Source organism: Mus pahari, chromosome 10 (assembly GCF_900095145.1).
Source record: "Mus pahari chromosome 10, PAHARI_EIJ_v1.1, whole genome shotgun sequence".
Taxonomy (NCBI): domain Eukaryota; kingdom Metazoa; phylum Chordata; class Mammalia; order Rodentia; family Muridae; genus Mus; species Mus pahari.
The window spans coordinates 70188239-70214911 of NC_034599.1; the positions used below are offsets into that span (position 1 = coordinate 70188239).

Below are 26673 nucleotides of genomic sequence, written 5' to 3' on the forward strand. Positions count from 1 at the left end.
ATTTAAATAAATAAAATTAAAAATAAATGTATTTTAACTTAATAAATGTAAATGAAAGAGATCAGAAATTAGAAATACTGTCAGAAACTAACCTAAAACTACTTAACGCTTCATCCTTCTTAGTAATCCAGGCTGTCTTTGTGGCCCTAGCTGGCCTCAAATTTTCAGTTGTCTTCCTGCTTCAGCCTCCCATATCCCATATTGGGATTATTAGTCCTAAATCTTTTTTTTTCTCCCAGTGCAGATTGAATTTGAACCCTCACTCATAATAGGCAAGCTCTGTACTTTGGCCTAGAGGCCAAAGGCCGATTTCCAGTGTATTCTTGAATTGCTCTTCACACCCACCAGGCAGCACCTTAATTTTTGTTTTTCCACACAGAGTCTCTTTGTATAGCCCTGGCTGTCCTGCTGTCCTGGAACTCGCTATGTAGACCAGGCTGGCCTAGACACCACCATCCAGCATCAGTATTTTAAGACAAGGTCCTTTATTGGACCTGAGAGCTGGGATTACAGATGTTGGAAGCTGTGCCTGAGTTTAAGTGCTGGGTTTTCAGAAACCAGATCTTAAGGGCAAGTCATTTACCGACAAGCTATCTCACAAGGTCTTTTTCACCAGGTCTTTTATTTTATTTTATTTTTATTTTTATTTTAAGGGTGGGGGTTCTCAAGGACCCCACGCTGCTCTTGAAGTTGCTATGCAGTTGAGGATGAGTTCGGGTTTCTGATCCTTTGCCTCTAGAGTGCTAAATTACAGGCATGCACCACTAACTACTCCAGGCTAGAGCTCTCCATGACTTATTTTTATTCTTCTGCCACAGGGTCTATGTATGTAGCCAAAGCTGCTTGGCTGGCTGGCTGGCTGGAACTCGCTTTGTAGACGAACCTGGCCTGGTATTCACAGAGATCTGCCTCCCCAGTGCAGAGCGACCACACCCGCCCTCAACTATTTTTAAGAAACCTGGACGCAGCTGGCAGGTCGTAAACAAGTCTGTCCCGCGTCGGCGTGCGAGCGGGCTAACGGACGAGCGGGCGAGCGCTGACACTTGGGGCGGGGTGGGACGCCGGGGGGTGGGCGGAGCCCGCCGAATGCAGGCGAAAACTAGGTCACAGAAGCAAAGTAGGTCTTTGTGCGGCTCTTTACGACACGTCGTGTTTGGACGGGTCGGGGCCGTAAAGCAGGCTCGAGCCGACCAGGCCAAGGCCGGGGACCAAGCTGCTATGGCGGACATGGAGGACCTCTTCGGGAGCGAAGCTGAGAGCGAGGCCGAGCGCAAAGGTGCGGCGGGCGGGCGGGCGGGCGAGCTCCGCGGATGGGCGCCTGGGGCGTCGGGTTGCTTTCCGGCCGGAGGCGCGGCGCCGGGCAACGCGATGGCCCCGAGCTCTTGCCCAGCGCCCCCTGCATGCCCGGTGGTGCCAGCCTCTCCCGGGAGACAGGCGCGAAGTCAGTGCCTGGAGGGTCCGGGACCGGCCTGGACTCGTGGGGGAGCAGAAGGGAGGACGTGTGGCCTGCGCCCCTCCGTGCACACATGGCCGATTGAAAGGGTGGCAGTGAATAAGTGGAGACAAGTTTAACTGCCCATCGGGCGTGATAACGCCCCGTGTGAAAGAGCGAGTTGGTGGGAGAGCGCAGATGCCCCTGGAGGGTCTGGGAGGGATCAGCTTGGAGCTCTACAGAAGGACCACACACTGGAGATGGGTGCCCTTGGAGAGCCTGTGCGGAAAGCCAGTTTCCTTGTCTGTGATGTAAGAATAGGGAAGCTTGTAGGGTGTTTGGAGAGGAGTAACAGGATTTGGTGATGAATGAATGAATGATGGTTCATAGGGGGCGTTTCTGGCACAGGTCTACGAGTATCTGAATTTGAGATGTGAATAGAAGAAGACTGAGGAAAGATCTGAGATGAACTTCAGAATTCTTGCAGTCCCCCAGGCCCAAATTAACTTGTATACATGTCACTTTCCTTGCCCCTCCCCCTCCCCGTTTGTCGCCAACTCCAGTTTGAATGTAATGACTCCAGTTGTGAAGGGAGCACTAGGTAAATGTACAGAGAACTGAACTCCCCTGGGACGGTTCTACTCAGGATAAGGCTGGAATATGACTGTACACTAATTCCTGTCCCACAACTTTTGCTCTTGTGTTTATTCTCTGTGTCTTCGAGGCACAGTTGTGTGTACTCCTTCCCATGTTTTCCATGAAGCTTTTCATTCATTCATTCATTCATTCATTCATTCATTCAGTAACAAGGATCCCTATTGTCTTCTGGCTACCTTGATAGGTGTTGGGGACGTAAATGAGAAAAGACAGGTTCCCGCTCCCCAGCTTACATTAACAGTGCTTTTTGCATCCACTGGTGAAAAGCGTCGTTTAGTAAGATGTACCTGTAGTGCCGTCTCATAGCCGGAAGTGGAGTGCACAGATGATTGCAGTTCTAAGCTTTCTTCCCCTCCCCTTTCTTCCCTTTCAAAACTTCTTTTAAGGTCATGGCAGTTTTCTTCCATTTTACCATTGAGTTAGTGGAGGCTCCAAGATTGACTTCCAGGGTCAGGTGTGCTGTCCTTGACAACTGCTCTTGGTCTTGAAGTTGCTGTGGATGTGACAGGGTAGAACTTGGTAGGCCTGCCTGCCTGCCTCCCTCCTTCCCTTCCTTTCCCCCTCTTTCTTCTACAGGGTCTGCTAGTATGTTGCCTTTGTTGGCTTTATGCTCCTGATAATGCTTCCTCATGAGTGCTGGTGTTAGACGTGTGCCTCCACTTGCAGCTGTAGTTGCTTCCCAGTTTCTATTTCTGCTACGCATTGACCTTGTGGCTTGGTGCTATCCCGATGCTGATAGATTCACTGTCACTGTTTTTGTGGCTCCTTTAGGGTTTTCTACATGTGAAACTGTGCCATGGTGATTAGGGATAGTTGTACTGTTTCTTTCTCTTGCTTGTTTATTTACCTTGCGCTGGCTGGTACTCTCTTTATGATGTTGAATGGGACTTGCAGAAGTAGATATTGTTCTTGACCTCAAAAGGATTGTGTCTAGGTTTCTAGCATTGTTTATGGTTTATAATCATTGACTCTGTAAGGTCTATAATGGCATCCCCACTTGCATTCCTGACTTTAGTAATTTGAGTTTTGCTTTTTTTTTTTTTCTTGTACAATTTGCCTAAAGGTTTAATTTTGTTAATGTTTTTAAAGAATGAATTGTTAACCAGGCATGATGGTACATCTCTATAATCTTAAAACTCAAAAGACAAGAGGCAGAAGGATTGGAACAAGTTTGAGGCTTGGTCTACATGCCAGTTACAGGCAGGCCAACTGAGACTATAAGAACTCATTTGATGGAGGAAAAAAAAATCCAACTACTGTTTTTTTGTTGTTTGTTTGTTTTTTTAAACTATTTTTAAAAGATTTATTTATTTACTTATTATATGTAAGTACACTGTAGCTGTCTTCATACACTTCATACATGAAGAGGGCATCAGATCTCATTACGGATGGTTGTGAGCCATCATGTGGTTGCTGGGATTTGAACTCACAACCTTCAGAAGAGCAGTCGGTGCTCCTTATCATTGAGCCATCTCTCCAGCCTCTCCCAACTACTGGTTTCATTGATTATCTATTTTGGGCTTTCTTACTTTCTTTTTGTTTTTGTTTTTTCAAGACAGGGTTTCTCTATGTAGCCCTAGCTGTCCTGGAACTTGCTTTGAACTCAGACTGTCTGCCTCTGCCTCTTGAGTGCTGAGATTAAAGGTGTTCACCACCACTGCCTGGCTTGGGCTTTATTTTCTTTTTCTGACCTCTTAAGATGTTAAGGTAGGTCATTGACTGAGATGTTTCCTTTTAATGTAGGATTATTATTTTATTTTATTTTATTTTTTTGAGTAACACTGCTTTGCTTTTATTCCCTAAGAATTGATGTAATGTTTTCACTTTCATTCATTCATCCTAAAATATTTTCTATGATTCCTAAAGCCCTTTACATTTTTAAAATTTCTTTGAAGCACAGTTGTAAGCTATAAAGCTCTTAGGCTGAGTTGTGGCTTAGGGTTCATGGTCTCAACCAGCACTGCCAGGGCCGCTTGTCAGTCCTACAGAAAAGAAGAAAAAGCATACCTGTTGGACAGTCTTCCCCTTTCCACATTTGGATGCCTGTCTTTGCTTTTGTGGTTTCTGATGAAAAAAACCAGCTGTCATCCTTGTAGAGGGTCCCTTGTATGAGACAATTCTTTTTTGTTGTTGTTGTTTTCAAGGTGTTTTTTGTTGTTGTTGTTGTTGTTTTTGACAACTTGATACGTTTAGCTGTGGATTTTCTTAAGGGTTTTCAATGTGGCATTAATTAAACTTCTTGGATGTGTCCATTCATTCTATTTGGGTCGTTATTTCTTTAGCTATTACTTTCTTCTGTTGGCATATTTGTATTACTGTTTGATTGGGTTCTTACACCTCTACCTCCCCTCCAACCCTTTCCCCCTCTGATCCCTTTCCACACCCCTCTCCCCCCAACATGAGGTAGGAGAGAAAGGAGGTTAGAAAGAGGGAAAAGGGGGTGCAGACCTCTATAAGCTACTTTGTACTGATTAGGGTCATCGTGTTCCTTGGCTTCAGTCCAGTCTCTGTCGTCAGGATATCTGCGACTTCTTTTCGTTTCTTTGCTCACGTTGTTCATGATTACTTGACAAACCACAGCAGCAGTCAGGCGCAGCAGCTTTCCCAGAGTGCCCTCTGCTCTCTCGGGCTCTGTGTCTATACCCTCCCCAGAGTCCCCAGAGTTAAACTATCCGCCAAAAATCACACCCCTCCTAGAGCAGGAGACAGTCATGGTTAGTGGCTGCAAGCAAACTGAAGCAGCCCCATAGTCCACACCTGGGATTAAAACAAAAACATACTCGTATGACATAACTGGGGTGTTTTGTTTTGTTTTGTTTTACTTTTGGTTTTTTGAGACAGGGTTTCTCTGTATAGCTCTAGCTGTCCTGGAACTCACTTTGTAGACCAGGCTGGCCTTGAACTCAGAAATCTGCCTGCCTCTGCCTCCCAAGTGCTGAGATTAAAGGCATGTGCCACCACGCCTGGCTATGACTGGGGTTTGTAAACAAACCAAAACACTACATTCTTCACTCCATAATTCATATGTGGTGTTCCGATGGGACCTTCTACAATTGTTTTTCTATACTTCTGCTCTAGGCTCTGTTCGTTTTCTCCTGCTGCATTTCTGGTACAGGGACCACTACCTGCTGGTCAAGAAAGTGATGAAGATGAAAAAGGTGATTCAGGACTGCCCAGAAACAAGGAACTGTTGATGACAGTGAGGAGGAGGAGGAGGGGCCTCTCATCACTGTGGCAGTGATGTCACTCTGAACCAAGTAGTGCTCTCTGTACCAGAATGCAGGGCTGCTTACTGTTTGTTTCATGTCTAAGAACTAGGCAGTGACAGGGATTCGGGGGCACTGGGTGAGGTAAAACATGAAGAGTTCTACTTGATTTATTTATTTGTTTATTTATTTATTTATTTATTTCAGCTTTTTGAAACAGGGTCTCACTCTGTAGCCTGAGGTGGCTTGGGAGTTACTGTGTAGCCCAGGGTGGCCTCATATTTGAATGAACTGATCCTTTTGCTTCATCCTCTGGGTTGCTGAGATTATGGGTATGAGCCACTGTGCCTGCTCACTGCAAGTCTGCTCATTTTTCCTAACTGAGCCTCCTGGTACTTGAAGCTGCTTTGTCTCTGGAACAGTGAGAAAGTTGGCTTCAACAGTTTTGCCAGTTTCTGTTTGTCTTTTACCAAATTGAGATGGACTTCTAGAGTTCCTCACTCTGCCGATATTCCTTTGTGTTTACACGATCCCACAGATTCGGAGTCTGAGTCTGACTCGGACTCTGACCAGGACAACGGCGCTTCTGGCAGCAACGCCTCTGGCAGCGAAAGTGACCAGGATGACAGAGGTGATTCCGGACAGCCCAGTAACAAGGAACTGTTTGGAGATGACAGTGAGGAGGAGGGGGCCTCTCATCACAGTGGCAGTGACAATCACTCTGAACGGTCAGACAATAGGTCGGAGGCTTCCGAGCACTCTGACCACGAGGATAATGAGCCCTCTGACGAGGACCAGCACAGTGGTTCTGAAGCCCACAACGATGACGACGACGACGAGGGCCACAGGTCAGACGAAGGGAGCCGTCACTCAGAGGCAGAAGGGTCTGAAAAAGCTCAGTCAGACGATGAGAAATGGGATGGAGAGGATAAAAGTGACCAGTCAGACGATGAGAAGCTGCAGAACTCTGACGACGAGGAGCATGAGCAAGGGTCCGATGAGGAGAAGCTGCAGAACTCGGACGATGAGGAGGAGAAAATGCAGAACACAGATGACGAGGACCGGGCCCAGCTTTCTGATGATGACAGACAGCAGCTGTCTGAGGAGGAGAAGGGAAATTCTGACGATGAGCATCCAGTAGCTTCTGATAATGACGAGGAGAAGCAGAATTCGGACGACGAGGACCGGCCGCAGGTGTCCGATGAGGAGAAAATGCAAAACTCAGATGATGAAAGGCCACAAGTCTCAGATGAAGATGGGAGGCACTCAGACGGTGAGGAAGAGCAGGACCAGAAGTCAGGTAAAACGTTCATGGGAGTACAGATGGCTGGGTGCAGTCACGGTCCGTTCGTGTGTCTTTTTAAAGGGTTTTCTTTTCATATGCAGATGGGTATTTTCCCTGCATGTATGTTTGTGCATCATGTGCATGCAGTGCCCATGGAGGCCAGAATCGAGTGTTGGGTTCCCTGGAACAGGAGTTGCAGCCAGTTATGAGCCACCATCTCATTGCTGGGAATTGAACCCAGGTCCTCTGGAAAAGCAGCCAGTGCTTTTAACCACTGAGCCATCTCTCTAGTCCCTGTCATTCCCATCTTTATTATCTTGTTTTTCATTTTTGTTTTCTTCTCTTCCTTTATATTTACCTCTACTCTTGTTTGTGTGCAGTTTAATTTGTGTTGACATGTTTATAGACGTGTGTGGCTACCACTGTCATGACACAGGACAGTGTGTTACAAGACCTGGCCTAACCTCATCACATACTGACCTGTTCTATCACTATGTATGCTCTTGCCTCCTTGTGCCTCGGCCTCATTAGGTCTAGGATGACAGGCACTGGCTTTGCCAGGTTAGGTTTTCTTCTTTGAAGTAGCGTAATGTGTGGTAGATGGGACCAGACCATTCCATGTATCATTGTCCTTTTCTATTCATTGCTGCAGTTTCCCTGTAAAGCTGGGATGTGATTATGTACACCTTCTAACTCTGCTCTTTTAGAATCCGCAAGAGGCAGTGACAGTGAAGATGAAGTTTTACGAATGAAGCGCAAGAATGCGATTCCATCTGATTCAGAAGCAGACAGCGACACCGAAGTGCCCAAAGGTAGCCTGTTTACTTTGTATGCAAGTCTGGTTCCTAGCTCTCTGTGCTTGTAACTGTAGCGCCCTGGCAGACCTTGAGACCGCATGACTCACAGAAGACTCTGTGTATGTGATCAGTGTACTCTGTGCAGCTCATACTGTTGGGAACCCGCTTCTTTGTTACAATTTGAATTTATTGATGGGGCTGAGCCTCTGGACGGTTTGGAAGTGACAGTGTGCTGCAGCCTGATTAAGGATAACCGTGACTGACTGTCCTTGTGCTCTGTTTAACAGTGTAACGTTAGATGAGTGCTCTTTGACTGCAGGGTACATGAAGAAGTCATCCATATAAGCATGACATTAAGGTTGTTGGGAAGGTGGAGCTGCACATGGTCATCTCTGAGAGGCATTTGCAAAGGGCAGATGACCCTGCAGTGAAGATGTCGGTCTGAAAGTTATGGCAGACTTGATTGCGATAGATAGTTGGCCATGTGCAGCTGTTACTCTGCCGAATGGGAATTAGGCATACTCTTAAGCATAGAGAAATTATCTTAAGGAATGCTATAACTAAGGCTGTAGGGAAAAGTCAACCCTGAATGTCTGCCTAGTAGTTCCGTTCTGGACTTTGGAATCGGACAACCTGATGGGTTTGGTTGGCAGATTCCTTCCTTCCTTTCTCTGTCTCTGTCTCTGTCTCTCTTCCTCCCTCCTCCCTCCCTCCCTCCCTTCCTTCCTTTTTTTCTTTTAGGTTTTCTTTTAAATAATTATTTATTTTATGTATATGAGTACACTGTCTCTCACTTCAGACACACCAGAAGAGGACATCAGATCCTATTACGGATGGTTGTGAGCCACCATGTGGTTGCTGGGACTTGAACTCAGGACCTCTGGAAGAGCAGCCAGTGCTCTTAACCACTGAGCCATCTCTCCAGCTCCCCAGAGTTTTTTTTACTACACTTGTTTTCTAAGGTGTAAAATGGGGTGATGCAGACCCTTTTACAGAGCAGTGAGAATTAGGTAGGCTGCGTCTGTTGTTCACTGATGTTTCCTGAGGCTCTGCTGTACATGGCTACCATTCTAAGCCATGTCCTACACCTTGCCGTCTGGTGGTGAGGGTGTGCAGACTATGAGACAAGTGAACCATGTCCATGTACAGTAGCTGGGTGGTGACATGAGCTAAGGGGACTACGGGAAGGGCATGGCTGTGGTCACCTCCTAAACAGGAAGTCGTATAGTGAGCATCCAGTACTCTGGTCACCTCTGCTTTGCTGTCCAGTGGTGTGTCCTTTGCCACATTTCTCTAACTCAGTCTCATAGGTTTATCCTAGACTGCGTGATTACCAGTAATTCTGGCTTGTTTTGACAGCTGGCTTAGAAGCGACTCATCTGTCTTCCTGTTTCCTTGCTGGTGCCTCACCTTGCTTTGCTGGCTTACACACATTATTGTTTTGATGGGGGCCTCAGTGAGAATGGGACCTCGCTAGAAGGGGAAAATGGGAGAAGGATGCAGAGATGGAAGGGGAAAGAAGAGCTTCCTGTGCAATGTGCAAGCCTCTCCACATGCGTGTCTTTCCACATGTGTGCCACAGTGACTTTCTTTCTCTACACGCTTGTCTTTCCACGTTTGTGCCACAGTGACTTTTTCTCTCCACACGCATGTCTTTCCACGTGTGTGCCACAGTGACTTTCTCTCTCCACACGCGTGTCTTTCCACGTGTTTGCCACAGTGCCCTTTTCCTCCCTACCTATGCTCAAGACCTGGGTTTATGCCATTTCCTGGAGCTGGCCCAGAAATCTCAGGGATGTTCAAATGAAGACCAGATGTTGACACTCTTTGTTTTTCCCTTTGCACTGAAGATAATAATGGAACCATGGATCTGTTCGGAGGTGCAGATGACATATCTTCAGGGAGTGATGGAGAAGATAAGCCCCCTACTCCAGGACAGCCTGTGGTAAGTGAAAGTAGCGTGAGCTAGCCCATATTCAAGTGAGGCAGTCTCAGAGGGGAAGGACCTCTTTCTCTCTTAAGAAGAGGAAGTCTTTATCTAAATTACAGTATGAAACTATAACGAGTAGATGACTTTCTTAATTCTGTAGAAGCATTTGGTTCCAAGGAGGAGAAGTGAGTGAGGCTACCGTGAGGTGCCCAGCCTCACAGGGCGAGACCATGAGCACCCAGGATTTGAGACCCTTTCACCTAATTGTTTTTCTTATTCATGCAAGTAAATGTGTGCTTTGTTAATATTTTTTCTTCATTCCTTTTTTTTTTTTTTTTTTTTTTTNTGAGACAGGGTTTCTCTGTATAGCCCTGGCTGTCCTGGAACTCACTCTGTAGACCAGGCTGACCTTGAACTCAGAAATCCACCTGCTTCTGCCACCTTGAACTCAGAAATCCACCTGCTTCTGCCACCTGAGTGCTGGGATTAAAGGCGTGCGCCACCATGCCTGGCTCCTTTTTTTTTTTTTTTTTTTTTAATTAGATATTTTGTTTATTTACATTTCAAATGCTATCCTGAAAGTTCCCTATACCCTCTCCCTCCTTTTTATTTTTTAAGTTTAGTTTTGGAAGCAGGGTCTTGCCATGTAGTCCAGGCTAGCCTCAGACTCACCATCTGTGAATAACCTTCTCTGATGCCATTAGAGTGGCTACACAGGTGCCAGCTGATTGAACATTTGTCAGGGACACTCTGGGGAGACAACTGATCACAGAAGCTCTGCCCGGAGGCAGCTTGACCCTGCTTGCTTTTCCTGAGATGTTTGGAGATTGATGAATAGTGTGGAGGTCTGAGTGTGCGCTAGCCCCAAGATCTAAATATGGTTCTTGCTGGACTTATAATCCCAGTACTGGGAAAGCGGAGGCAGGAGGATTTCTGTGAATTTGAAGCCAGTGTGGACTAGGTAGTGAGTTCTAGGCCACCCTGGACTTGTTTCTTGTTCCCTTAAGTAATGAAATGTGGAGCTTGAACTGGACATCACCCGGTCCCCGCAGCTCTAACTTTTCATTTTCTTGCACTAGGATGAAAATGGCTTGCCTCAGGATCAGCAGGAGGAGGAGCCGATACCTGAGACCAGGATAGAAGTGGAGATCCCCAAAGTGAACACGGACTTGGGCAATGACTTATATTTTGTTAAACTGCCCAACTTCCTCAGCGTAGAGCCCAGGCAAGGACGTTAGGATGTCTTCTGGGGGTTGGCTAGAAATATGTGGGTATTAGCGGGTCATGATGGTGCATGGCTTTGATCCCAGCGCTTGGGAGGCAGAGGCAGGCAGATCTCTGAGTTTGAGGCTAGCCTGATCTACAGAGTGAGTTCCAGGACAGCCACAACTGTATGTAACACAGAGAAGCCCTGTCTTAAAAAACAAAACAAAACAAAATTCAAAAAGAAATATGAGTATACATGAATATGTTTTGCTTACTTTCACTCAGTGGACTAGCAGAGAAGTGGAAACTTCATTAATGTATCTGAAAAAGTCAATCAAGCATCCCACAAGAGAAAAGCAGTAGGGAGACTTCCTGGCTGTGGCTGTGGTTAGGAGTTTGATACTCTCTTAGGGATGAGTAGACACATAGTAACTCCTACAGCCCAACAGCACTGCGGTGGGAAGCCCGAGATCTGCTGGCCCCTGGAGCAGCTCTTGTCACACTGTAGTGAAGCCCTGTTGATGGAGGTTCCTAAGCTAACATTCACTGAGGTCATTTATACTGTTCCCCCACAAGGAAAATGATGTAGGAAGCCACAGCATATATGCTTTTTTCTTTGGAAGACTTATATAATATGAAAAATTGAGAAAAAAATGTTTTTTCTTTTAGACATTGTCTCATTATATAACCCTGGCTGGACTAGAACTCAGTCGTAGGCCAGACTAACTTGAAACTCACATGTCTGCCTGCCTCTGCCTCCCAAGTGCTGGCATTAAAAGCATATGCCATCACACCCAGCTGTTGGAAATGTTTAGCCTTGTTTGTACTTTATTTCAAGTAATATATAACAGCATCAGAATTTTAAATTTTAGTATATTTTAAAGACTTCTTTCAAGTTGAGCTTCAAAATATATTTGGTATATGGTTTATAACTATATTATGGCAGTATATGAAATGTTAATTAATAGCTTTTTAAAAATACATTTTGTAGGCCTTTTGATCCTCAGTATTATGAAGATGAATTTGAAGATGAGGAGATGCTGGATGAAGAGGGGAGAACCAGGTTAAAATTGAAGGTACCAGGCAGACTTTGCTTTTTATAGAGTCAACCTAGGCCCCTTGCCTTGCAGTTTATACTTGGGTTTTGCTTTTGTTGTTTTTGTTTTGTTTTGTTTTTTGTTTTTTAACTTAAGGCAGGGACTTACTATGACCTTAATCACATGATCTTCCCTCTTGCACCTCCTGAATGCTGGGATTACAGGCATGAGCTACATGCCTAAGGTTGAGCTTCTTCATTTTCTGTAGTACTGTATTCTTCACAGGACAGCTTCATAAGTGCCTAAGTAACATTGGTAAAGATGGTTCCTGTCTAAAAGAGCACAGGTGTCTAGAGCTGTTCCGTGACCACTGTGGAGATGCGGAGCAAGTGAGAACGGGGGTGGAAAATGCCAGTAATTTGTTCAAGATCATCCAGTGAGTAGGTTTAGACTGATGGATGGTTTGGACTGTCTCTGCACTGCCAGATCATCTATCAGTATTATTTGCTTGGAACGTGTGTGTATTGACTCAGAGTTAGTGCTATTAATTTTTCTTAGCCATCTTAATGCCTCTGACATAATTGTTCTGCTTTTCATTCTTTCCATCATTTATATAAATGAATGTGGTAGTTCTTTGCTCCTTTTAACTTAATCATTTTGGCATTTTTCTCTTTTCTGTTATGGTGCAGCAGTAAATAGCAGTATAGCCACCATATGTTCCAGTATAGAATCACAGTTTAGATATCACTGTTTTGCTCCAAAACCTCAAGTTCTTCCAAGTACAAAGTGTCAGTGTTTAATATCACTAGCTCTCTTTCAGACTCTTGGGTTATAATTGAAAGTATCCCTGGATGCTATGTTTCTCAAGTGATGGTTGAGACAAGGTGAACAGTCTTAGTTAATTGGTGGCATAGTTAGTTCACTAATGAACCAGGGCCGAGCTGTTCATCACAGCGGCTCTGTGAAGTTTTGTGTCTTTAGAAGTATTTCCATGTGCTTCATTTCTATAGAAGGAGACCTCATAGTGTGTTCATGTCTTCTCAGTTGATACCTCTGCTGGTTTGAATGAGAATGGTCCCGAAAAGCTCATCTAGTTAAATATTTGGTCCTTAGTTGGTGGAACTGTTTGGAAAGGATTAGGAGGTGTGGTCTTGTTGGAGGAGCTATGTTGCTGGAAGTGGGCTTTGAGATTTCAAAATCCCACACTATTCGCAATAAACTCTCTCTGCCTTATGCTTGTTTGTCCAGGATGAGAGCTCTCAGCTATTGCTCCAGTGCCATTACTGCCTGCCTGTTGCCAAGTTCCCTGCCGTGATGGGCATGGGCACTTAGTTCTTTGAATCTGTGAGCACCAAATAAATTCTTTCATAATTTGTTTTGGTCATGGTGTTTTATCACAGCAATATAAAAGCAACTAAGATAATGCCTATATATGTGTTTGTTTATTATATGTAGCGAACTGTCTTAGGGTTTCTATTGCTATAATAAAACACCATGCCCAAAAGCAAGTTGGGGAAGAAAGGGTTTATTTCATCTTAGTCTTTCATATCACAGTCCATCACTGAAAGGAAATCAGGGCAGGAATCTGGAAGTAGAACTGAAGCAGAAGCCATTGAGGAGCGTTGCTTACATGCTTTCTCCTCGTGGCTTGTTCAGCACGCTTTCTTATACAGCTGAGGATCACCTGCCCCAGGGATGGCATTGCCCAGGATGATCTGGGCTCTCCCACATTGATCATTAATCAAGATAATACACCACAGACCTTACCACAGGCCAGTCTTATGGAGGCATTTTCTCAGTTAAGAGTCCCTCTTCCCAGATTTGTCTCTGAGCCAAGTTGACAAAACCAACTGTTACTCTAATGTATTGTACATACAGGGGAAACAGAACTAGTGACACATTTTTCATTCTAATTCCTTTACTTATTTTTGTTTGTTTTTGCTGCAAGGTGTGTTTTATTTTCATCAATCATACAAGTAATTTTCTATAATATCCCAGGGCAAACCAGTGAAATTTGGCAGTTCAATTAGTGGGAGAGTCCCTCTTCAGAGACTCCTCTTTTCTAGGTCAGTGGTCTCTCTTTGGTTGGCAGGCTGTTTTCCTGTGTCTCAGGGTTTTCCTTTTCTTTTTCTTTCTTTTTAAGCTTGGTCTCATTGAAGCTGGCAGTTTCCCCCATGTCTGGTTTGTCTGACATTTTCTTGCAACCCTGATGGGTGAACCAAGGTGATAGTGGGTGATCTTGGGACTTGGGAGTGATCCTATACCCTCTGCAGTGGCCTCTCAATGTGGCATTCCAGGCCCAGGGTGTTCCCCCAAACCCAATTCCTTAAAATTTTTTTTTAAAATTACATATTAATATGTGTGTGTGTGTGTGTGTGTGTGTGTGGTGTGAGCGTTCACAGTCCTCTGTATAGATGGGGAGGTCAGATATATTTATTTGTGTGTGTGTGGTGTGAGCATTCACAGTCCTCTGTATAGATGGGGAGGTCAGATATATTTATGTGTTTGTGTGGTGTGAGTGTTCATAGTCCTCTGTATAGATGGGGAGGTCAGAGGACAGCTTTTAGGAGTTGGTGCTTTCCAGCAAGGCTTTGAGATTGAACTTGGTTTGTTAGGCTTAGTAGCATGGCATGCACCTTTACCTGGTAAACCATCTCACCAGCTTCATTTTAATTCTCACTAAAATTCCAAGCCCACATAAGCACAGGAGGAATGTTATAATTTTGTGTCTATCAGCTTGACCACTCTTGTTTCAATATTTCTCACCCAACCTTCAGTAGCTAGTTCTGACGTTATCTCAGAAATGCTCTCCCGTCTAATGCTATCAAGTCTTTGCTCAGCTGGCTCAGTGGTCACTTGTTTAGTGAGGAATCGGTACATGGGAAAATGGGAAGCAAGCCCCTGGGCTTCGAGAGTGGCTGTACAGAGAATTGTGGAGCTGAGGCAGATGGGAGGGGGAGGGGGAATGCATGGGCCAGCATGGTTGCTTTTCCTCCTTGCCATCTCCATCTTCATTCCAACCCTGCCCTTTTAGCCCAGGCTGGACTCTGACCTGCAGTCATCCTTCCTCAGCGTCCCATGCCCTGGAAGCAGAGGCCTGCACATCACACCCAGGGTGTTCTCATTCTTTTAATCCTTGTAGTGAGTGAGTGTATTTCCCCCTTCTGCTGTTATTTTAGTGTTTCCGGGATGTAGCGTGATGAAACCTATGCATTTGATGTGCTGTGTTCTCCTGGAAGGCCCATCAAGTCTTTAATTTCTGTAGTGGAGACTCATTTTCTTTTCTTTTTTTTTTTTTTTTGGTTTTTCCAGATAGGGTTTCTCTGTGTAGCTCTGGCTGTCCTGGAACTCACACTGTAGACCATAGACCAGGCTGGCCTCATCTCTGCCTCCCAAGTGTTGGGATTAAAGGCGTGTGCCACCAACGCCCGGTGGTGACTCATTTTCTAAATCTGGCATTTCCCAGGTGATGAATCCCTATGTGTGTGGCGAGGGTCCAGAAGGCAGAGGGTCTTGGTCTCACTTTCAATGGTTTTTAGGTCTGTGAGAAAGATGACTCTCCAGATGTGTCTGTCTTTAACCTCTTCAGGGCTCAGGCTTTGTCTCCTGTGCCTCAGAGCTTTTCTTGTGTTTGTGATTTCCCAGGCAGTGCAGTGCAGGCTTTGTGTCCATTCAAATGCTCTGGCTGTAAGCTACAATCATAATACTCACAGCACCAAAGTTCGTTTCAACACTATCTCCTCCTGTCGTTAATTACCCCAAGAGGATCTCACTGTTGTCTGTTCTGTCACCACACACACTTCTTCTCTGGCTGCGTCTCTCCAGGGGAATCCCACAGGCTTGCTTTCTAAGGTTTTGTATTTTAAAACAGGTAGAAAACACTATAAGATGGAGGATACGCAGAGATGAAGAAGGAAATGAAATTAAAGAAAGCAATGCGCGAATAGTCAAGTGGTCAGATGGGAGGTGAGTAAGAAATGCCTGGCATTGAGTGCCCAGAACAGGAGGAGAGAAGGCTCTGGGCCCGACTCCCCATCAGTTACCCCCTGTGACTGCTCAGAAAGCCTGAGAGGAATGATCCTTGGAGCTTGTTGGTGTCGGGGTCCAGGAGCCACTCCACAGACCACAGGAACAGCAGTCTCAGACGGGGATGGTTTATTGAAGGCACGCTCTAAGACTGACAAGTCAGGGCTGCAGCTCAGAGTTTGTGCACTGAGGCTACAACCCTGAACATATTATTCATGTCAGACATGCAAGCAAAACTGCAAAACCACAGCGAGCTCACACGCAGGTGCTGGAAGGTCTGCCTGGTGGTCCACCCTGACTCAAGCCATTTTAGACGGAACAGTTCATACTGACCTTTAATTTGGTGGGTCCTACATGAAGCTTATAGTTGTGGAATTTCTTAAGGTCAACAAACTTCCTAACATAACCTATCAGGGTATGTGGTCAGCATGCCCCTGCTCTGTGTCAGGTTATTTTTCTGCATCGGCACACTACAGTAATAATATGAAATAGCTGGTGGGCATGGAACAAAATGGCTACAGCTCTGCTAGGGGGGCAGGTGGGAGACAATAAACTAAACATAATGTAAGTTTAGAATCTTAACCCCATTGACTACTACTCGCAATATGAGGGAGAGTATCCTTCACTGGGAACACAGTAGGGCTGGGCCTGAGTCACAGTAGGTGTGACTTCTGTCAGGTCATTTTCCCCAGCATGGAGGTTTTCTTCATTCTGTGTAAAGAGGGAAACTGATTGAATCACATTTTCAGTAATTAAAGCTGTGCAGTGAGAGCCTTGGATTTAATTCATGTGGTATTTTTTTTCCTCAGCATGTCCCTGCATTTAGGGAATGAAGTGTTTGATGTGTACAAAGCCCCACTGCAGGGTGACCACAACCATCTTTTCATAAGACAAGGTACTGGGCTGCAGGGGCAGGCTGTCTTCAAAACGAAGCTCACCTTCAGGTAAGGGCTCTTGGCACTGCTGCTTGGTTTGTTAAGCCCGTCCCCTCCTCTGCCCCGCCCTGCCCCCAGTGGAGCCCTGTAGCTCCGCCCCCAGAGGTTAGTTCTGGTTCTGGAGGCAGAGCGGCTTTAGTCAAGGACAGCTGAGGCTGCTTTCTCGGAGGCTGTGATGTGAAACAGAAAGTTGGTATTTTACTTGCCTGCTGGGAATCCTAAAGGGCTTGTCTGTGCTGGCCAAATGTATCCTTTGTTTTCAGTAAACCTGACTTGGAGACAAACTGATAATTAGGGCTTGTGTGTGCTAGTGCCAGAGGAAGGGTGCTGAGCTGGGGGATGTGAATACTGGGGCTGGCTATCCCATCACCTAGTGCTGTTGGGGCAGGCCTCTGTGGGAATGTGTCCCCTGGGCACATGTAGTCATCCTTCCTTGGGGATAAGCAGACCCCTTCCTGGGTGACACTGTTCTGTAGGGAGCACTGACCTTCAGAATTGTAATGCTTCAACTGTTTCTGCTCATGACCTTGGACAACTTTGATTTTTGTGAGATTGCTGTAGGTAGCTGTGACAAGTGAGGTGCAGGGCACTCAGTGTGCACAACACTGCTCGGGCGTGGCTGTTTGCTGCCTCGGGAGTCGTGCTGTACAACGGTCTTTGCCCCCCACCCCATACCTTTCTCTTTTCCCAGACAGTTTCTCCATGTAGCCTTGGCTGTCCTGGAACTCACGTTGTAGACCAGGCTGGCTTTGAACTCAGACATTTGAGGGGCTCTGCCTCCCAGGTGCTGGGATCAAAGGGGTGTGCCACCCCTGGCTGGCTAGCTCTAGCTTTTTCTTTTTCACTTTTCCTGTCTCATTGAGCTAGAAAGATGCTTTTCAACCTTCCCAGTTCCTCATGGTGTGGTGACCCCAACCATAAAATTATTCATAACTGTAATTTGGTACTGTTATGAATCATAATGTAAATGTCTGATATACAGGATATCTGGTGCATGGCCCTGTACAAGGGTTGTGCAACTTCTGTGAAAAATATCATTAGACCCTTAAAGGGGTCACAACTGACAGGTTGAGAGCCACTGAACTAGAGGCAGGAAAGTGTTCTGTCCTCCAAGTAGAATATTCAGGTTCGAGGTCTAGCCTCTAAACTCTTCTTTGGTGAATAGGAAGCGGCTGCAGGCTTTGTGTTTTTGTGATGTATGACTGGCTCACAAATATCCATGAGAAACAGTGGGAAGTTTCTGTTCATTTCCCACAGGCCTCACTCTACAGACAGTGCCACACACAGGAAGATGACCCTGTCACTTGCAGATAGATGCTCAAAGACACAGAAGATTAGAATCTTACCAATGGCTGGTCGTGACCCTGAGTGCCAGCGCACAGAGATGATTAAGGTATGTTGCCTACCTAGGCTTTATCCTGAAACAGCCTTGCATATTAAGAGCAGATTGCCCCAACTGCCTGTTTTTTCTGTTTGTCGTCTCTTGTGGGACTTCTCTTCCCCCCTCCAATGACACGAGCTAAGTTACTTTCCTAAGCTCTCTTCAAGTGGAAAGCTGTGTGGATGCTGATAAAGTAGATGTAAGCTCTTGGGTTGTCTCCCAGCAGGGCTGGAAACTTCCACAAAACCAGTCACTGAAATAGCTAAGTTTACACATATCAATACCACTAAATCACCTACACCAGATTGTCCTGTCAGAGCTCAGTGGGCATGCTAAGGAAGGGACGCAGCAGACCTAGAGCAGAGTCCCACAGAGAACTGTGTGAGTTTTGTTCTGTGGTGCTGAGGATTAAACCTAGAGCCTCAGTCAATCTTGGATTGTGAGTTCTGGGTCAGCCTGGTGTCTGCTCGTCAAAGAAGCAAGGTATGAAGTTTATTCCATGTTAACATGCTAACAACCCAAGTTTAATCTCCAGCACCTACATGATGGAAGGATAAACCCAAAGCTTATAAGCTGACCTACTCCCAACAATCAAAATAAATAAGACACAGTAAACAAACAAACAAACAAACAAAGGGTTTCGTGACTAAGAACTTCCAAGAGCAAGGGAGCAGCTGCGATGAAAGGCCTTCTTCCTGTGTTCCGTCATGGTGGAAACTGTCCATGGTGGTGCATAGTGAAAGACAGCAGGCTTGCTTCTGTAGGGGTCAGTCCCACAACAGCCCATCCCTCCATTAATTTACCAGTTAACCCATGAAGTAGCTAGCTTGGGATTTAGCTTCCAGTGGAATCGGGGTCACTTCCAAACCATAGCAGAAGGGCTTATTCGCTTTCTTATAGAAAGAAGAAGAACGCCTGAGGGCCTCCATCAGGAGGGAGTCTCAGCAGCGCAGGATGAGAGAGAAGCAGCACCAGCGGGGGCTGAGCGCCAGCTACCTGGAGCCCGATCGCTACGACGAGGAGGAGGAAGGCGAGGAGTCGGTCAGCCTGGCTGCCATTAAAAACCGCTACAAAGGTGGCATCCGCGGTGAGTGTGGAGTAAAACCGCGGCATGCGTGTTCACCTGCGCATGTGCTGACCACCGGCCATTGGGCAGCTTAGGGAGTCGGTGTTACTGTCTCCTGCTAGATCTCAGTGAGGCTATCCTGGAAGGGCAGGACCTCCCGTGGCTCCCTTCCTGAGTCCCTCCTTGCACGGCCCCCTGCTGCCCGTGTCCTGGACACTGGGGTTGCAGGCACGTGTATATATCAGGCCTCATCCAAAATAACCCCTGGACCTTCTGGTTTTCAGTTTGAAAGGTTGACAGTTTTTGTTTTGAGGAAGGGTCTCATTCTAGTCCAGCTGTCCTCAAACTTTCAGCAATCCTCCTGCCTCAGCTTCTCAAGTGCTGGTGTATTCTAGGCATAAACTTCCTTACTCAGCTGACAGTTATAAAGAAATCCAGCTACTGAGAGCACATGGTGCTTGCTTCTGCCCGTCAGCTTTGCAGAGCCCTCCTAGCAGGGTTCATTTCATCGTGCTTGGCGTTTATGTAGCACACACTGAACCCAGGCACACCTGAGACAGCCTGCTTGGTCTCTGAGCAGTGCTCTGATGTAGTCCCTCTTAGTGATGAGGCTCATGGTTGTAATTCTAGTCCCAGAAGATATGATGTCCTCTTGTGGCCTCTGCAGGCACTAGGCACAGACATGGTGCAGAGACATGCATGCAGACAAAACACCCACACATTAAATAAAGTCAATAATGTATTTAAAAAAGAAAGGAAGGAAGACAGACAGACAGACTCAGAAGATGCCTGGCTTCCTGAACTTGCTCTGCCTCAGCTCCCTGAGTGTGAGATTACAGGCATGCATCACCATGACCCCCCAGCTCGTTCTGACACCTTTTAACAGTGACTTTGGAAGGGCTCCATACCCTGTAAACTTCTCGTATGTGGTCTGGAATAAGTCAGTCTACTAATGGTGCCTGGAACACGGGCTGGGGAGTGAAGGAGGAGTGAAGAAGTGTGCTCGGTGCGTGACGCTGGCTTATCGTTCTTGAGTCTTCCTAAAGCTGTTTCTCTCACCTCGTCAGCTTCAAGCAAGTGATTTCTCATTTCTGAATGTCATTTGCCTTGTCTGTAAAATGAGAAATGAGGGCTGCTGATGCTTTGCGTTGTGTGTGTCACTGGGTATAAAACTCAGGGCCTAATGTTTGGTCCAAACTGAGTGATAAGGTTTACCAACACCTAAGTTTCCCTTTATCTGATTATTATCTTGCAGGGCTATATTTGTTCTGCTGCCCTGTTATACCTTACCTAGTTATTTTGAGAACCTAGTACAGTGGCTTTCTTTATGTTGCCGATGCTAATTTATCACAAAAATATCTTTTTTAAAAAAATTTTATTTATTTTATGTATATGAGTACACTGTAGCTGTACAGATGGTTGTGAGCCACCATGTGGTTGCTGGGATTTGAACTCGGACCTTCGGAAGAGCAGTCAGTGCTCTTAACCGCTGAACCATCTCTCAGACCTATCACAAAAATCTTAACTGTAACATTTTTCATGCAGAATATTAGAGATGCATTCAAGGATTAGCATATATAATATCCAGTTCTTCAGAGATTTAAACCAGGTAGGCAAGGTCATTGGTTCTCAGCATAGTACAGTACTCACCTGGCAAAGATATGGGGAGCTAGGAAGGCATTCTATTAGGAAGGAATAGTCTTGGTTTTTCTTTTTTCTTTTTCTCAAGACAGGGTTTCTCTGTGTAGCCCTGGCTGTCCTGGAACTTGCTCTGTATGTAGACCAGGCTGGCCTCGAACTCAGAAATCTGCCTGCCTCTGCCTCCCAAGTGCTGGGATTAAAGGCGTGCACCACCACTGCCTGGCCTGGTTCATTTTAACCTATTTAAAACAAAAGGAAAGTTAAAACTGGGACTGAGGAGGCTCAGTTACACTTGTCACGCAAGCATGAGAACTGGGGTTCAGATCACCAGAACCTGTGTAAATACTGGGTGGTGCGACCCGGGGCCACTCAGCTTTGGAAAGCAGAGACGGGAAATTCCCAGAGCAAGCTGGCTGGCAAGATGAGCTGTATTGGTGAGCTCTAGGGTTGGCAGGAAGACCTTGCCTCACTAAATAAGCTGGAAGAGCGATGGAGGCTGAGTCCTGACGCCTCCACATGTGTATGCACACACACATGCATAGCACATGTGCACAATACAGAAGAATGGGACAAATAGAAATTATTTTGTTCCTCTGGAAAATGTACAGAGAGAATTGAAGGTGTTATTGGAGAGAAAATTCAAAAATGAATAGATTCTTTAAAAATGACTCTGCGCAATCCCTTTGTTTTCAGAGGAACGAGCCAGAATCTATTCCTCGGACAGTGATGAGGGCTCAGACGAAGATAAAGCTCAAAGATTACTCAAAGCAAAGAAGCTCAACAGTGATGAGGTGAGCCACAGGTCCTGAATTCGGGACTTACCTTGTACTTAGAACTTTTGTATAAGTACCCACTCCGTTCATGAGGCTCTCCTTTGTCCTGGTTACTGTTGTGTAACAAAACTTTCCCTGGAGAGGCACAAGTCTTCTCACCCCAGATAGGAAACTCATGACAGACCAATGTCCAGTCACCACCAAAGCCCAGTTTGGTGAACCAGCGAGTTCTATTGGGGTTACTACCAGGACCAGATATGACTCAAAGACAACTCCACCACCAAGGCCCAGCCACAGATGCTGGGATCTGGGGCAGCACACACTTGGTCTGCAGGCAGCTCAACAGGTTGGACTGTCCTTTCCAGGAGCCTCCGTTGGTCTAAACTTCCAGCAGCTTGGCTGGTTTTTGCTTCTTCCAGGCAGCTGGTGTGGTCTTAGAACTTGTCACAGTCTTTTTGTCAGCTCTACTCATCTCAGAGTCACTTCCTCTGAAAGGGACTTAGCTTTTATTGCTTACGTTTTAGGAATGGGTATTGTAAGTCTGGTCAGTTTCGGGGACTTCCTGAAGTTTTTTTGAGTTATTTACCTTCTTGCTTAGGAAGCTTCCTGCAGAATAGAATATTTCAATCCTAGGAAGAGACAGTTAATACAACACTCACCTTCCAGAATCCCTCCTAATCTCAGAGGCTAGCATTTCAACCTGTGAGTCTTGAAACCCAAGGCAAACCAGGGCATTTTTCTGGCTGTATCTATTTCTTCATTCAAAGAAATGTGGTACATCTCTGACGTAATGATTGATTTGGATTGATTTACTGAGTTGATAGCCATGAGAATTTTTTTTTAGACTTAGTTTTATTTATGTCTGTGTGTGTGAGTCTTTGGGTATGTGAGTGAGCACATGTATGTAGGGGCCCACAGGGGCCAGAAGAAGATATCTGATCCTCTGGAGCTGGAATCACAGGTTTGTAAGCCTCCTGACATGGGTGTTAGGAACTGAATTTAGGTGCTTTCCTAGACCAGCAAGTGCTGTTACCCTCTGAGCCTTCTCTCCAGCCCTCCACAGGAGTTTTTGATGCCTAGGTTCATTTCTCTGAAGATGATTTTCTTGGTTTGATTTGGTTTAGGGTTTGGTTTTTGGATTCTCGTGTAGTTCAGGCAGGCCTTGACTTTACTCTGATCCCCTGCTAGTGCTGAGACTCACTACACGTTTGCACAGCCGGGCCGGGGTCTTGTTTGTATGTGCCTCTGCAAGGTGCGCTGCGAGTCGGCTGGCTAAGACTACCTGAAACGGTTCCCAGAACGAAGTCTCTGGATAACTCAGCAATGGAAGTGCTTGATTTGACTGTGAAGCCTGACAACCCAGCTTGGTCTGTGCAGTCCACAGAGTGGAAGGAGAGGGCTGACTGCCACAGCTTGTTCTCTGACCTCTACTGCATGCTGCAGTACAAGTGGACCTGCCCCCGCCCCAATGTACTACACAAATACTTGAAGTTTGTAGACCCCTTTCTCAGAGAACCAGCACTAGGCTTCTACCCCAGTCTGCTTTTACACGGAAGGCTTGGGGCCCTTGTCTGCCGTCCTGCCCACCCGGAGGATCACATAGTTTGGTGTCTCCGAGGAGGAGCCTGCGTTGCTCCGCCTTCTTGCTGCCGCTTATGTTTTGGCCTCCGGTGTGCTTTTGCTTTGCTTTACCACCCTCGCTTGCTGTTTTCAGTGAGAGGGCTCTTCTGAGTACTGGTCTGCCATCTTGTACGTAGCAGTGAATATTTTCCTGTTTTGCTTTAGAGCTGATTTACTCATTTTGGGATTTTATGAACTCTTTGCTCATGTGAAGCAAAAGTATGTTCTTAGGTTATTGTTGAGTTTGTGATGTTCTTGGGAGTAGCTTGCTACCGACAGAATTTCTTAACATTATTCTGCACCATATTTGTTGTGAGTTAGATGAAGTAAGATCTCAATAGTGCGTTTACAGTGTGATGAACAGTTGGCAAACTGGGGCTCTCCTCTAAGCAGCTGCTTGATCCTTGGCAAGCAGAACTGTGAGAATTGACAAGTGCCACGGAACTGTTTACGTCTAGTAAGTGATATGCCTGACAACTTCCCCTGTGGCTGGCTGGGCTGGGAATGTGCAGACCTGTGGCTTAAACGCGCCTGGGCAACCTTCAAGCTCTCTTGCGGCAGCCCCTCCTCCAGGTCCCCCCAGCACACTCTCAGAATCTTTGCACTCTTGTACCTTTCCTGACAAGTGTCTTACCTCTGCCTCGTCCTATGAGGCAGCTCAGTGGTGGGTGACAGTGAGGACTAAGAGGAACCTTCTTGCTGTTTTGCTTAACAAATCCCCTCAAAGACCAGGAACCAGGACCAGGCTGTGCTTTAAGGGGTGGGGAATGTTCAGGTGCCATGATACCCGCATCAGGAGCTATTGCTTTGCCAGAACAGGCCTTGGAGGGTAAGGGCAAGTTAGGCTACCCCATGGTGGTTCGTAGATCCCTAGAGGCTAAATCATAGTGAGCTCCAGGGCAGCTGTGCTATGAATGAGAGAAATTCTGTCTCAAAAAACGAACGTTGGGGAGAAAAAGGTTATCATCATCAGCTGCACCATTGAATTTGAGCGCTGCCCATCCTTCCAGTTCTCATTTGCATGCCACGGGGCAAGGCGGCTGTCTTCCCCGAGTCTGTCCTTTTGTTGGGTGCCTTATAACTGTACTGTAGTCAGTACTGTAGGATGTGGGGACATGTTGACGTCGAGATTGACAGGGAACACTGCCTTTCTTTATCCAGTGCCTTCCCCTTTGCTCATAGGAAAACCTGTGGAAAACCTGTCTCTTCCTTCAAAGGCAGTGAAGTGGGGAGAGTGAGATTGATTGCCTTGTTCTCTGTTCCCCGTGGGGGTGGGGGTGGGGGACTGGAAAGCGAAGGTGGGAAGGGTTAGTTGGAAGGGCCTGGCCTCCCTTTTCCCTCTTCTGCCTCTCCTTTCTGAAACCCGCTTTGTTGCTCTGCCTTATGTCATAGCTGCCTGTGTCTGTAGGAACCCATGTTCATGGCTGCATTATCAAGCTCTAGTGCAGTCTTGTTTTTATTGTTTCAGTATGTACGGCACAGGGGCATGTTTCAGCTGTGTTCAGTAAGGCAGCTTTCTGCATGCTTTAAGTAAGGTCACCTTGACGGCTCTGTTGTAGTTCTGGGGCCCTCATGTTGCATGTAGCTTGTAGGGAATCAGTCATCTTGACAGGCTTTCCACAGCTGCTCAGCCCTGACAGTGAGCTGGACCTGGCGCTGTTTAGACTTCTTTGGGAGGCCCTGACCTTGGGCTGCTGCTGTACATTGTCTAAGAGCTTTTGAAAAAACCTTATACATTTTTAGAAGTACCATGCCAGTTCTTTTAGCCACTCAGATCTAATGTCTACCATTAAAGAGTTTTAGAACTAGACACCAAACATCCTATTTATGTGCAGGCTGTAATGTGTTTGCAAGGTTCTCCAGTGGGAAGAGAAGTCAGTGTTGCCTCTCTTGATGGGGGCCCAAGAGAAGGATCTGGGTCTACTCTAGGCTGGGGAATGAGAAAGGAGGTGACTTGTCACATCCTGGATGCATGACCTATCTTCCAGTATTCTTACTGGGTTTGCTTTATTGCTGCCAGGTCTTGTGAGTCCTCCAAACTTTGTTGAGCCCTGCTGTGGCATGCCCAGTCTTTAGGAATACATTTGGGATAGAAAGGCAAGAAGTAAGTGCAGGGTGTTGCCTGTCTTCAGAGGCTCAGCCAAGGAGATCAGGAAATGAGTGTGCATGCCACATTTCATCTTGAAGCATTCTGCAGCCTTCCCTGACTCCGTGTGTCCACGGAAGTTGATCTTGTTCTGCTAGGGACCCAGTCCAAAGTCTCGCTCATCCTGCCAGCAGCCAGTCTCTGGTCTATGTAATCCAGCTTCTCATGTCTTTAACTCAGGTGTGTGTGTGTGTGTGTGTGTGTGTGTGTGTGTGTGCGCGTGCACGCGCGCGCGCACGCGGTTTGTGACAATTCTGAAGTGTCAGCCAGTGTCACAGTTGTTGAGGGGGTCTTGACTTAAATGTGCAGCTGAATTCTGCCTGTCGAAACTGCTTCCTTAGGAAACCTTCTACGTGATGTTGCTGTTAGAGGATTGCACAAATGAATTTAATAGGTTTTAATAGATTTAATAGATTCTCTGTATATATAGGTCTTTGGTGTCTATAAATATTTTCTCAAAAATCTTTATGATGTTTTTAATATATCTAAACAAAAATTATTTTAAAAATTGATACTTACTAAAATAATGAATTTTAGATAGGGAAAAGAAGGTGAATACCCAGAAAAGAGAGATACTGTTGATTAAGTACTTGATCATGGAAAAAACGTTCCATCAGGACCAGTGAATTTTCATTTAGGAAAGTGTGTGTGTGTGTGTGTGTGTGTGTGTGTGTGTGTGTGTGTGTGTGTGTGCGCGTGCGCAAGCACAAGCGCACTCTTGTGCTTCTTTGAGAGAGTCCTAACCTTTTCTAGGGCAGACCCCATCGCCCAGGTTGTTGTGGTTGTCTGTGTCTACAGTGGTTTCTCTGTACAAGATAATATGCTGGGCTTGAACTCTGCAAAGTTATATTTTTATTTTATCACCATTTATTTATTTGTTTTACCACTTGTAGAGTTGGCTGGGCTGGAACTCACTCTGTAGACCAGGCTTGTTTGTACCTCACAGATATCCTCCTGCCTCTGTCTCGGCCTCCTGTATTCCAAGTGCTGGAATCAAAGGCATGCCACGCCACGCCACGCACCACTGTGCCGTGCACTTTTTTTCTGTTTTAAGAAATATGGAACACTTCACTCCTTACGGGTCATCCTTGCCCAGGGGCCAAGCTAATCTTGTCTGCAGCATTCCAATTTTTAGTGCACATGCTGCTGCTGAAGCAAGCAAGTGCAAAATTTTTAAAGTTACTTTAGTAATGAGTCATTCAACTATATGAGTGACTATAGTCACTCAGCTATTTTGATAAACTTCCCTAGAAACGTTCTAGCTTTCAGACTGTAAATGTTTTTATCTGTTCAGGAAGGTGAATCTTCTGGAAAGAGGAAAGCAGAAGACGATGATAAAGCGAATAAAAAGCACAAGAAGTATGTGATCAGTGATGAAGAAGAAGAAGATGATGACTGAACTACAAACTGTGAATGCATTTTATATATTTATTGTACAGCTTGTCTATAAATACAATGTAAACATGAGTTATTTTCATTGAGATTAATTGATCTGTGTTTGTGAAATTTTAATTGTAATAAAACATTTAAGGCAA

The 26673-nt window shown here is 45.8% G+C and overlaps 1 protein-coding gene and 1 non-coding gene across 3 annotated transcripts; one reads left to right on the forward strand and one right to left on the reverse strand.

The window, feature by feature from the left end:
* The first annotated feature begins 1169 nt into the window (after positions 1 to 1169).
* On the forward strand, positions 1170 to 26673 carry Leo1 (LEO1 homolog, Paf1/RNA polymerase II complex component). 2 transcript variants are annotated; one of them, XM_021206565.2, is made up of 12 exons: positions 1170 to 1276; positions 5834 to 6595; positions 7288 to 7392; positions 9228 to 9322; positions 10387 to 10532; positions 11505 to 11589; positions 15422 to 15516; positions 16386 to 16520; positions 17769 to 17904; positions 18793 to 18979; positions 21293 to 21390; positions 26433 to 26673. In XM_021206565.2, the coding sequence occupies exons 1-12, from the start codon at positions 1219 to 1221 to the stop codon at positions 26535 to 26537; spliced, it is 2007 nt and encodes a 668-aa protein (XP_021062224.1). In that variant the 5' UTR covers positions 1170 to 1218; the 3' UTR covers positions 26538 to 26673. The 2 variants fall into 2 exon arrangements, with proteins under 2 accessions (XP_021062224.1, XP_021062226.1); XM_021206567.2 differs by having other exon boundaries at positions 26437 to 26505.
* LOC115064854 lies at positions 26191 to 26298 on the reverse strand. The gene has a single exon (XR_003844684.1). It is a non-coding gene; the product is annotated as a U6 spliceosomal RNA (small nuclear RNA).

What these genes read in the sequence shown, in the direction of transcription:
- Leo1 (XM_021206565.2), top strand. Translation starts at nt 1,219, where the DNA reads ATGGCGGACATGGAGGACCTCTTCGGGAGCGAAGCTGAGAGCGAGGCC. An exon ending in AGAGCAGGACCAGAAGTCAG is followed by an intron (nt 6,596 to 7,287) that starts GTAAAACGTTCA and finishes CTGCTCTTTTAG; the next exon opens with AATCCGCAAGAGGCAGTGAC. An exon ending in TTCCTCAGCGTAGAGCCCAG is followed by an intron (nt 10,533 to 11,504) that starts GCAAGGACGTTA and finishes TACATTTTGTAG; the next exon opens with GCCTTTTGATCCTCAGTATT.